Source organism: Vidua macroura, chromosome 1 (genome assembly GCF_024509145.1).
Source record: "Vidua macroura isolate BioBank_ID:100142 chromosome 1, ASM2450914v1, whole genome shotgun sequence".
In the NCBI taxonomy this organism is placed as follows: Eukaryota; Metazoa; Chordata; class Aves; order Passeriformes; family Viduidae; genus Vidua; species Vidua macroura.
In genome coordinates this window covers 46,058,704-46,070,359 of record NC_071571.1, presented here as the reverse complement: position 1 = coordinate 46,070,359, position 11,656 = coordinate 46,058,704, and the positions used below count along the sequence as shown (strand labels likewise).

The 11,656-nt window shown below is 39.8% G+C and overlaps 1 protein-coding gene across 1 annotated transcript; it reads left to right on the top strand.

Moving 5' to 3' along the window:
- The first annotated feature begins 774 nt into the window (after window positions 1-774).
- Window positions 775-7,353, top strand: RP9 (RP9 pre-mRNA splicing factor). The gene is made up of 6 exons (XM_053986971.1): window positions 775-1,022; window positions 2,684-2,714; window positions 3,463-3,592; window positions 3,906-3,997; window positions 5,408-5,469; window positions 6,533-7,353. The coding sequence occupies exons 1-6, from the start codon at window positions 820-822 to the stop codon at window positions 6,750-6,752; spliced, it is 738 nt and encodes a 245-aa protein (XP_053842946.1). The 5' UTR covers window positions 775-819; the 3' UTR covers window positions 6,753-7,353.
- The last annotated feature ends 4,303 nt before the right edge of the window (window positions 7,354-11,656 follow it).

Below are 11,656 nucleotides of genomic sequence, written 5' to 3'. Positions count from 1 at the left end.
ACACCTCTCAGTCCTCGTGCATGAATCACAGAAGGCTTTGAGTTGGAAGGGACCTTAAAGATCACCTAGTTCCAACCTCCTTACATGGGCAGGGAGGCATGTAAGGAGGCAAGATTGCTCCGACCCCATCGAACCCGGCCTTGAAGACTGCCAGGGATGGGGCAGACACAATATCTCTGGGCAACCTGTGCAAATGCCTCACCACCTTCACAGTAAAGAACTTCTTCCCATAATCTAATCTAAATTTACTCTGTTTCAGTTTTAATCCACTCCCCCTTGTCCTGTCACTACACACCCTTATGTAAAGTTCCTCTGCAGCTTTTTTGTAGCTCCCTTCGGGTCCTGAAGGCCACAGTTACGTCATCCCAGGGCCTTCTCCAAGCTGAACAATCCCAATTCGCCAAGCCTTTCCTCACAGGAAAGGTGCTCCATCCCTCTAATCAACTTGGTGGCCTCCTCTGAACTTGTTCCAGCAGTTTTATATCCTTCCTGTGCTGGGCTCCTCGGAGCTGGATGCAGCACTGTAGGTGGGGCAGTGGCAGGAATGACTGGGACGTTGGTTTTTTCGTTTTCTTTTTAAATATCGGTGTTTCGAAGGCACAACACTCCGCACACTATTCCTAACCCCCGGTAAGGTGCCGGGGGTGCCTGCGGCTGCGGAGGGGAGAGCCCCCGCCCGGCCGGCTCCGTGAGGGGCGGGGTGCCGGGGGCTGCCGGCGCCGGAGGAAGTCGGCGCTCGGCCGGAAACCGGGATGCAGGGGGCGGGGAGGGGGCGTCGCCGGGGCCCCGCCGTCCGCCGCGGCTCTGGCCGCCGCGGCCATGGCCCAGCGGGCGCCCAGGGGGCAGGGGCAGGACGAGGAGGAGGGAGCGGAGGAGGAGGCGGCGGCGAGGGGCAGCCAGGCGCGGGCCAGGAGCCATGCGGAGCCCGCGGCGAGCGGCGGCAGAACCCAGGACCGGCATGAGAGGAAGCGGAAGAGGCAGGAGGCGCAGCAGCTCCAGAAGATCCAGCACTTGGAGTCTTTGTAAGGAGCGGAGGAGGGGAGGCTGCCCGCGGCTCCCGCCCCGGCTCTGCCCTGAGCGCACCCCGCCGGCATTTGGGGCTCGTTTGCAGTGCAGGGTTTGGGGTTTTTTTTGGGGGGTGGTGATTATTCTTCCCCCGCACCCTTAGGGGTGAGTTGGTAGAAGGGGTTCGGGACCACTTGCAGAGTTGCTTGGTGACTTAGGAACGGCTTGTTGGGGGACAGAAGGGGCTCTCCCGGGCTCCTCCAAGTCTGACAGGTGCAGCATAGGAGCAGAGGTTGTTTCACTGGAATGGACTGGAAAAAAAAAAAAAAAGGAAAGAAAGAAAAAGAAATTGGGATTAAAAAGGTGCTGTAAAAGGTTTATGTTATTTCACTGAAAAGGAATTATTGTTTTAATGGAATAAAAAGGTCAGAAGTTATACAAGAACATGATTTTGTTTTTTTCTTTTCCACGTGCAAGTAAAAATCAGTTTGTTATTAAATGCACCAAAAAGCACTCCAAAGTTATTGTTATAAAGATGGGATGAACATACTTTAACCACCCTGCTGTTCTTATTGTATTAGGATGATTGTGGCTGGCAATCCTATAGGTATGTAGGGGTGTCTGTGTGTGCACAGCTAAGCCAATGAAATATCACCTATGCCATCAGACTTATGGCCTAAAATTATGCACAGCCAGTACACATGGTTTGTGTCCTGCTGAGTTAATATGTGGAATGTCTGGAAAGTCCTGTTGAAAAGAGTCTTCCATAATGCAGATGGTTTCAGGACTCTGGGCTTGCACAGTGCTGTTCTTCTTGTTTCATTGAAAAACAATCCCCCAAAAAATCTCAGAATCTCAGTTCCCTTCTAAGATCACTCTACACTTTCACTAAGGCAGCAGTTTACAGGAGACAGTGTATCTGTTTAAATACAAATGAGATTTGAGGGGGAAAAATATCCAATACAAATCCAGTTATACAGTCCTGCATCTTCCTAAGTAATGTGTATTCTTTACCTCCCAGACCATTTTGTATTGCCTTGGCATTTAACTCCTTAGCACAGGCATTTTCTCAGTTGCTGTGTGCTCTATGTAGTACCTGTTTGCTACCTGGATTTTAACAAATGTTTTATCTATTGTTAACCCCAAAGAATGCTGCAGAAAATATGGTACTTTGGTCAGTAGGGCTCTGTCTTTAGGTTTAATGCACAGAAGATGATGAAATTATTATGTATTAGGTTTGGCTGGCAAAGCTAGATGTAAGGAACTGTCTGACTTGACAGTTTCAGCTGGCTGTGTCTGTGATTCAGCAGTGCTGGACTAAAGAAGTTTGGAGACCTCGGGGAGGGGTGCAGCAGAAAAAGAGGAGAGAATTATACATGTATGGTAACTGAAGCTAAATCAAATGTACTATATATCTCCAGGAAGTGGTTGTGCTCCCACAAGAATAAGAATCTGAAGGAGGTTTGCAAGAGACATGTGTACTAATATGATAAATGCTGTCTCACAGCTTGCTGTATCCATGTTCTCCTGTAGTTCTTAGTTATAAGTTATAGGGTAAAATTTTAGGAAAAATATGAGCTGAAGGCTTTAACTCAATACCACTGAAAAAAAAATGTATTTTTTCAATTTATTTGTCTGTGCTAAGCTGCAGAGTAACAATATTTCTGTTGCTTTTCAGCTATGAGAAACCTCCCCCTGGGCTAATTAAGGTTGGTAAAAAGCAGTTGTTTTCTAGGATTATGAGGGATTTTCACAAAACATGTTCTTTAGGTGTTTAAGTGTCTGTGTTACCTGTATAAATTACAGAGAGAAATAAGTGCTTCCCAGGAAAAACTCATTACAAGCTGACCACTTTGTCTTGGTGATCCAGAGTGAAATGCCCAGGATCAGATAGAAGGAGACCAGGTCTTTCATAATCTCTTAGCATACTTCATGCAGTATTTAACAGTGTGGATAGAGGGGAGCCATTTATGGAAAGCAGATTTTTTGTTTGAATGACATCTTTTCAGGACTCCTCCCTATTGCTTAGGCCAAAATAATTCTTTCATTATGATCATTACTTTTGCCAAATTTATATACCTAAGCCATAAAGTAATGTTTTTAACCTAAAAAATAACTGCTCCGTATTGTAAAGGCTTTCTTGTAATTGTTATGTCTTTCTAGCAGGAAGAAGATAACAAAGTCTCTGTTTTGTGTTAAGTTTTCATTTCTATTATTTATTCAGATAAATTACTAAAATGGATGGGAAGGATTGAAATTCCTGTGCAGCAAAGTTCTGGCTGCGAAATTCAAGGGTGGGAAAAAAAAGGGTCAATTATTTTAGATCTTTTGTGTCTTACAAGGAAAAAAGTTAATGGGAGAAATATGTTTCCTGTTATGTGAAGGTCTGTAAACTTGAAGTATTAATTCTTGTCCTTATCTTTCTGCTTTTTTTTTTTTTTTTTTTTTTTTTTTTAGGAGAATGAATCAAAACCAGAAGACTGCATTCCTGATGTACCAGGCAATGAAAGCGCACGAGAATTCCTGGCACATGCCCCAACAAAAGGGCTTTGGATGCCTTTGGGAAAAGAAGTCAAAGTTATGCAGTGTAAGGCTGAAAATATTCCAGATGTCATTGGACCATCATACATCCATCTGTTTACACTGGGGGAGGGCAGAATGTCTGGTGGACAGATTATGAAGTCCAGGTAGATTGACATCATATTGATAGAAAAGGAAACAGTATCTTGAAGGCTGTAATGACCTAGTATTTTATGGACATTACATTTATCAACATAGTGGTTGTATTTCTCTGTTTCTTCCAACAGATTGAAAATATTTTGCAGAAATGTGGTTTTGGCTTTTTGTGCTTCTTCTGATCTGTCTCAGAGGTGCAATTTACTGCTGCTTTTTTTTTTAAGGTTGGAGATGTAAACGTTATGGACACAGAACAGGAGATAAGGAATGCCCATTCTTTATTAAAGGCAATCAGAAATTGGAACAATTTAGAGTAGTGAGTACCAGTATTACTGCTTGTATTTTTTAGTACTGATAATGCATAATCTTGCAACTGAAGATAAGCCTGTTAGATGATGCTTTATTAAGGACTTTTTCTCTGTCTCTAGTATAACATAGATGCCGAAAATCTCCTAATAAAGAAAAAGCTACAGGTGTGGTTCGATGTTTGACTACTTTGCAGAAAGTCTACTCTTCAAGAGGAAAATTAACAATTTTTACCTATAAATTGGAAATCTTCAAGAACCTGTTTCAACTATTATATTTCTCTTTTTGTGTGTGATTAAAATGTCAATATTACAAAAAATGTTTAGTCAAGCTTGAGCTGCCCACATTACAGCTGCTTCAAGCCTTCTGCTTTCACTGTGACCAATCACATAATGAATGCTGTTATCTAGGTCTGTTATCTGGTCATTGTCTACAAGTCTGATCTCTTGCTGCATGAAGCTACATATCAGTTCTGCAGATTCTTCCTGTCTGATCTCTTTAACTGTTTCTTTTGCTCTGCATCATTGACCTATATTTCAAGCTGTCATCACGTCATGTCTTATGTCCTCATTTCTGTCCTTGAAAAATGTAATCCAAGTTCTGGATTTGTACTGATTGTATGCAACTGCAAAGAGTATTTTTAGCCCTTTCCCATGACCAGACTGCCTCTAGTCTTCATTTTCCCTCAAGCGTCTTTGTTGCATCAAACTCTTTGTTGTATGTCCAAGGCCATTCGTGGTGCACTCCCAACATCTTTCATTTGCTCCTGAAATTTCAGTTCCCACCTCTGGTCAGCATCGGCCTTCTCTCCTCTCAGTTGGACTTGTTTGCTTAATCTTCCAACAGAAATGACCACCCCACCTTTTTTCTCCATTCTTGCATGGCATGAACCCAGCTTAAATGTCTGCAAAGTTTATTTGCTGTCTTCCTTCACAGCTATCTTTTTGCTGCAATGCCCATTTAATTTGATTTTAGAACCAGTAATGGTAGTGCATAGCATGATAGAACAGCTTCATTATCCATATCTTATATTACTTACGCCTGTATTCCTGTTCATGCATATCCAGATTTTTTAAATGTACTGTAAGGGTACAGATCATTATTTTGAACTTGAGTATTCTAAGTCTAGCTATTCCCACAGATTATGTATGGGATTCTCATAGTTGGCTGTGATTGGAGAGGTAGAGAGATGCATACCTAAGGAGAGTCCCCTTCTTTGGCGATGTAGCTAGATAACCTTTCCCTAAGGCAAATACACCAGTTCAGGTGAACACTGCTAAGTCTTGACAGTGAATTAAGAGCTTGCTAAGTATAGTCCATCTTTTGATAAAAGCCTCTTGCATTTGGTTGCTTTGGTTTCTTTTTTTAGGAAATAAAACCATTGGTGATAACATTGCATTTCCTGTTTTCCATTTTAAAGGCACATGAAGATCCAATGTATGATATAATAAGGGAAAATAAGCGTCATGAAAAAGAAAAGAGGTGAGTGTGTCTGTAGTAAACAGCATTTTCAATTTAGTTTTTATTTTGGCAATGTGGCACTAATGTATAGGTGACCTTTTTATAGAAGCTTATTTTTATTTCAGAATATTTTTTAAATGTCAGTTTTTTATGTTGACAGACTAATGCATTTCTACTTTTTAAATAATCACTCTTTAGTACTTCCAATCACTTCAATTCTTTAGCTTTTGTATTTTCCCCAAAACAAAGTTTAAAGAGCAGTTGTATGCATTTATGCCATAATATTCAGGTACTTAGGTGTGGTTTTGGTTTAGGCCTGAAAAAACAATTTGATTTTTTTTTCTTTCACTGACTTCACTGAGATGTTTTCTAGAATTTGGTTTGTCAGCATGTTTTCAGTAGAAATGAAAGGGGGGGTTTAGAAAGCTAGTTCTAGGCATCTGATATTGCTACTTTTGTGAGGTCATTATTTAGTACATAAAGTGGCAGTTTTTGATACTTTCTTGCTTGAACTGCTTCAGTGGGATAACTGAACAAACTATAGAGCCCATAGAGCAGCACTCTTGGAGAGGAATCCTTGAAGAGGATACAGACAACAACAATAAAATAAGCAAATACTTTGTCCCTATTTGCCAATAACCCTTGTAAGTTCAAAGGAAAAGTGTCTTTCAAAAATACTTCACTGACATCCTCTCTGTATCAGCAAGACAATGAATGTCGTAATATCCTAATCCCAATATGCCTCCATAGGGATAAGCATAGGGTAGAACTTCTTATCACCAGGTGGGTTGGTGATAGCTATTGCCTTATTATTTTGCACACATAAATAAGCAAATAAGCTGGTCTGTGTTTCTTATCCAATGGGATGGAAAGTCCCTGAATGCAGAACATCTGCTTGTCTCAAAGGAGTTGCTTTTATCAGTCCATGATATTATCTGTAACAAGAGTGTAATTAAGCAAAAGAGGAAGCGTTCCCCTGCCCTTTGAATGCAGCTCAACCGTTTCTCAAGCCAGGAAGGAAAGACAAAAGCTAGGGAGGAAAGATGAGCTAGAAGGGATTCTCATTCACATATTTTAAACTCAGGATACAGCAACTGAAGCAGCTCCTGGAGGACTCTACCTCAGAATCTGATAGCAGTGATGACAGTGATGAGGATGATGAAGATGGCAGCAGCTCCACTTCCTCAGAACATAAGCACAAGAAGAAAAAGAGAAAAAAGGAAAAGAAAAAGAAAGAAAAGAAGAAAAAGAAAAAGAGGAAGCATAAATCATCCAAATCAAATGACAAGTCAGAGTCTGACTGACAGCAGTCACCTGCTGCATGCTTATTGACCTCTCTAGTTGTGAACTGCAAGGAAAGATCCAAAGAATGAGGAGGAAAACACCAGAAAGGGCTTTATTAAACTTGGAACATACATGTGTATGCATACAGCTTCCTACACTGGCATCCTCTTCTGCCCCTCTGCAGCCAGAAAGAAGAAAGCTGCGTTAAACCATATCTTTGTGCTGTTAAACCCATGCTGAGACTCATCCAGCTTGGTCACATGGGGCCTCTGCCTTTGCCGCCTGTGACCAGCAGCAGAAAGCGGCAACCACCAAGGGATCACCGACAAACCTGTAGCAGTAGCAGACTGTCTGTTGAAGTGTCTTTACTCCATGAAGTTATTTTATTATATACAAAGCCTCATTGTAACAGGACTGCGGTTTGCACCATGCAGAGCACTGAGGGTTCCCTTACAGTGCTTGTAATGAGCAGGTTGTACTGTATTTTCTTCTGCGCATATGTGCTGAAGTTCTGTGTACTTATCCTAATATTGGCAGCTAGGGAAATAAAGAGTTCTGCTGCAGGGGAAAAAAGGTAATCAAGGGGATTTACTTTGAGACAAAATTGCAGCATCAACAAGACTTGATTTTTTTTTTTTTTGGTGTATGCGTAACAAAATCTCAATATCACCATCATTAATACACAGCTCTGAAACACCTAAAGTGAAACATCTACACTATCTAAACCATAGAAGTGGGAGCCAAGTGTAATGATGTTAAATATTCAACTTAACTGTAAAGAGGTAGTAGGTTTAGTTATTTTAAAAGGGGGTTCCATGTAAGAAATTAAAAAGATTAATTTCTACATATATTCTGCAGTATCAGTTGTGTTGATACAAGTTGAGGGAGATTTCGTTTTTAAAAGGCTTGGGGGTAATAAATTCCCACTTTTTATGTTTTCTAGATTTGATGAGGTAACATTTTTTGAATCATAAAGAGAATATAAATGTGTAAGGCTCTCAAAATAGTTTTCAACTATATGCATGAAATCACAATAAAAGTAAAGAATTTGTAAGCAGGAAGAAGAGAACATTTTGTGTACTTAGGAGACCTTGCATAGTGACCACACTTTTAAATAATCTTGCAGACCCAACCAGGAAGATGGAGATAGCTATAAACAGCATTACAGTAACCAACTCTCTTTGAAACCACAAGGTACATCAGTACAGGGCTGTGAATTGAGGAACTAGATGATGGATATTGGTACTGTGCAAAAGGAAAGAGAAAACTAGATTTGCTTTGAAAGAACTTCTGTAGAATTTAGTCTCTGTGGGTATGCTAAGATTAAAAAAAAAAGCCCCACATGATACAGCTCTAATACAGTAGAATGAACATTAACAGCAAAATTAAGGAACCATAGACTACAATGCAGCTGAGATATTTTTTTATTTTCTTCAAAGCTTTGGAAGAGAGGACAAGGGAATGTATAAATTAAAATGTTTTTTCTCCTTCCTACATGTCTAAGAGTGATTTAGTAAAAATAACTCCCCATTCCTTGCCAGTCATTCACAATATGTTCCAAAGAAAAACAGGATAAGCAAGGCCTACTTACAAAGTTTCTGTATCATATTCCCAGACCTTGGAGGTAGAGTTGTATTTAGCAAATCTCCCTGTGCTGGGATTTACTGGTGATTCATGGTAGTTCCCTATATCAGCAGCATCATCAAATTCTAAGGCCCTTGTTCTTTCAACAGAAAAAGATTTAACAGCTGAAATAGCATGGGGAGATCTATAATGGACCGATTCTTTTGGCCAGGTTGGACAGGGCTCTGAGCAACCTGGCCAAGTGGGAGGTGGTCCTGTGTGTGGCAGGGGGCTGAAACTAGATTACAGCTTACAGCTTCCTCCAACCCAAACCATTCTAGGATTCTTGTATTGCCACACTTGTTGCTGAGATTAATGCATTTATAGATTATTGAAAGATGCTGGAAGCCTGATATTGACCTGATGCATTCCAAGAGAACTCTTACACTGGCTTGTCTAGAGCAGGGTTAACTCAACACTTCTTCAGTTACTCTAGCTTTTGTTATTTAAGATTGCTCTGAAGCTTAGTTTAACAAAAACAGTTTTTCCTTTGCAATGCCCTTGTTAATGGAACTCTCTCTTTGTATCTATCGGGGTTTATTATTTTAACAATTAAGAAAAATATACCATTTCTAACTTGTATCAAATCTAGTTTAAATGGTTGAGGTGCCACATCACTTCCCTATACCTGACTAAAGGTGTGTTATATCACTATCTTTCCAATCATGGTTAATAGAACATACCTCCACAGCAGAGCAGTGCAAGCTCTGCTATTATTTCTGTTACTTCATTGAAATGAGAGTACCTGTGGTGCAGATACTTAGAATCATGGGTTAGATTTTAGTATTTAGTGGCCTTGGATATATATTTTCTTTTATATCCACTCACTGCTTATAAACCTTGCCATTTTTCTTAGCAATGAATTCTTCTTATTTATTGATCTGTAGCAATTGGCTTTCACACTGCTTCATACTAGTTTCATTTCACACATCTTTAATCTTACACTGGAAGGTACATAACTGATTCTTGTTTGTTCTCCCTATATAATTTCCAGTTTTATAAGCCTCTGTCATATCCCATGTAGGTCTTTACTGCAACCCATAAAAGTAGCATTTCAAAATTTGACAGTTTCAATAGACTAAGATTTATAGGAGCTCTTTTAACAGCCAGGGCTAGAGTGCTGAGAACCATGATTCACATAATCATTTGGCATTTTAAACAGTGCCAAAGCTGTCATTTAAGATAAGTCTTTTAAAAATATGTAGACTAGAGATAAAGACTAACACACCCTTTAGATTAATGAAAAACAGTTCTATGTAGAAGTAAACCCCAAAAGCAGAATAGAAAGTTATAGCCTTGGAAAACTGACTAGCCTTATTTTTTTAAATCATAACCATTTAATGTTTTTGTTTGAAAAACACTTTTTTCCTGGCCTTCTTTATAGATGTGTATTTTCATTTGAACATTCTGTTGAAGTCCAAGTGATAATAATAACATAATTATATAGTCCCATGAAACTAAATAAGTGTTAAATGCAGCTAAAACAACCCTCACAGGCAATACAGCTTCCCAGGTCTTTTATCTTAATACTCTGCATCATTTTTGTTAGAAAGGTATTTCAGGTAAAATACTGATATTTTTATTTATTTCTTTGGCCATTCATTTAGTTGGGGTTTATAGTCTTTTTGAGTGAGACAGCCAGTAGCAGCAAGTCAGGGGAAGCTAAGTACTCTAAAAAACAGAATGAATTTGTTTTTCCTTGGTATGCCTTCAATTGGCATGCCATGAGTGTTATAGGCTTTTGGGGTTTGGGTTTTGGTTTGTCTGTTTTTTGCCATTGGCTCTGATCTGCCTTTGTTTAATTTTAATAGAAAGACCTGTGGTTAATATTTTCCAGTATAAGGCAGAACACCAGACACTGTAAAAGGGAAAAAATTTTATGCCATCCAGGTGCTACCAAAATGAAAATGAAAATACAGAATTAATATCTGGCCAACCAACAGAACCCAGAGCTCCACATCAGTAATTACACCACACTCACTTTGCAACAAAGGTTTCAGATACTACAAATAATGATTTAGACATCCTGAGCCTCAGACAGTAAGTCTGTCCAAACAACGCTCTCAGTATGGCAATCCCAGAGGCCTCTGTTTGTTGCTGGTGTGCCAAGCAGCAAATAGATTCTTCAGCTGCCTTTCAGGAGATGCTGCAGGAAGCATGTGAAAACTTCCAAGGCAATGCAGTACTGCGACAGTTACAAATTCACAGTACTGCCAGCTCTGCAGTGAGTCACTGGGCAGTCAGTCTGGCTGCAGTGGGAACCAAAGCTGACACGTATGTGCATCTGCAAAACTAAATATCACTGTGCCTTAGTTACCTGGCTGAATAAACAAGAGCCTAGGCTTGAACTCCCAGCCTTTTAAATGCAGTTTGTACTTCACAGCCTTTGTGAAGCATGGCCTTTTGACTCATTGGAACATTGCTTTCAGCTGTAAGCCAGTTAAGATGCAATCCACAAATTGTCCATGCTGCTGAATGGAAAAAGAGCCAAGTAGAAGATTTAGTTTTAAGGTCACAGGACTAGTACTGTTAGAGTAGAATACACTGCATATGAATTTATCAAAGAATTATTTCTTGAACCCTGGAGCATTCATGCATACTACATTAAGTATTGGGCATAGCATGGGTACAGTACAAGATCTAACCAGTTAAAAATAGCATTTGTTGTCAGACAAAGAGCTAAAGCTATTTGAGTTTTTTATACTCAAGAGTGTAAACTCTCCTACTGCTACTCCCTCATGTCCTCTCAGGAGCATCACCGGGCCCTAAATTGCTTTTTGCACCTGAGTAGAAATCACAATGAGTAGTGCAAGACCTGTAAAAGGATGACCAAGATGATCATTTGGAGTACCTGTCAAGTGTTACCCATTCCCAAAAGTAAGAATGCCATCTGATTGTGAAGTCATGAATATTCCTTTATAAGATAAGCAGCAAAAGATATAGCTAAGGCTATCAACAAAAATGGGTGTTAAAAAGCTCCATGCTTGAATTCTTCATTTTATTCTTTGGTGTTCTGGTGCAGAGATTTTGCGCAGCACAGAAGCTAAATAAGAGTTTTTAATGCATTTCTTTTCTTTCATTGCTTGAAGTAAAAAGGAGTTGAAAACTTGTTATCACAATGACTTCTCTAACAGCTTGTGGTAAAGGCTGTAGTTACAGCAGAACTTTAACAATTAACCAGGTGGTATTAAAAATAATAGAGAGGATCAGTTGGGTAGGGAAACATCAGTACTCCTCACTAAGAGGGAAAACTGTAACTTCAGTTACAGGTCAAACTAGTAATAGGCACAAAACCTGAACA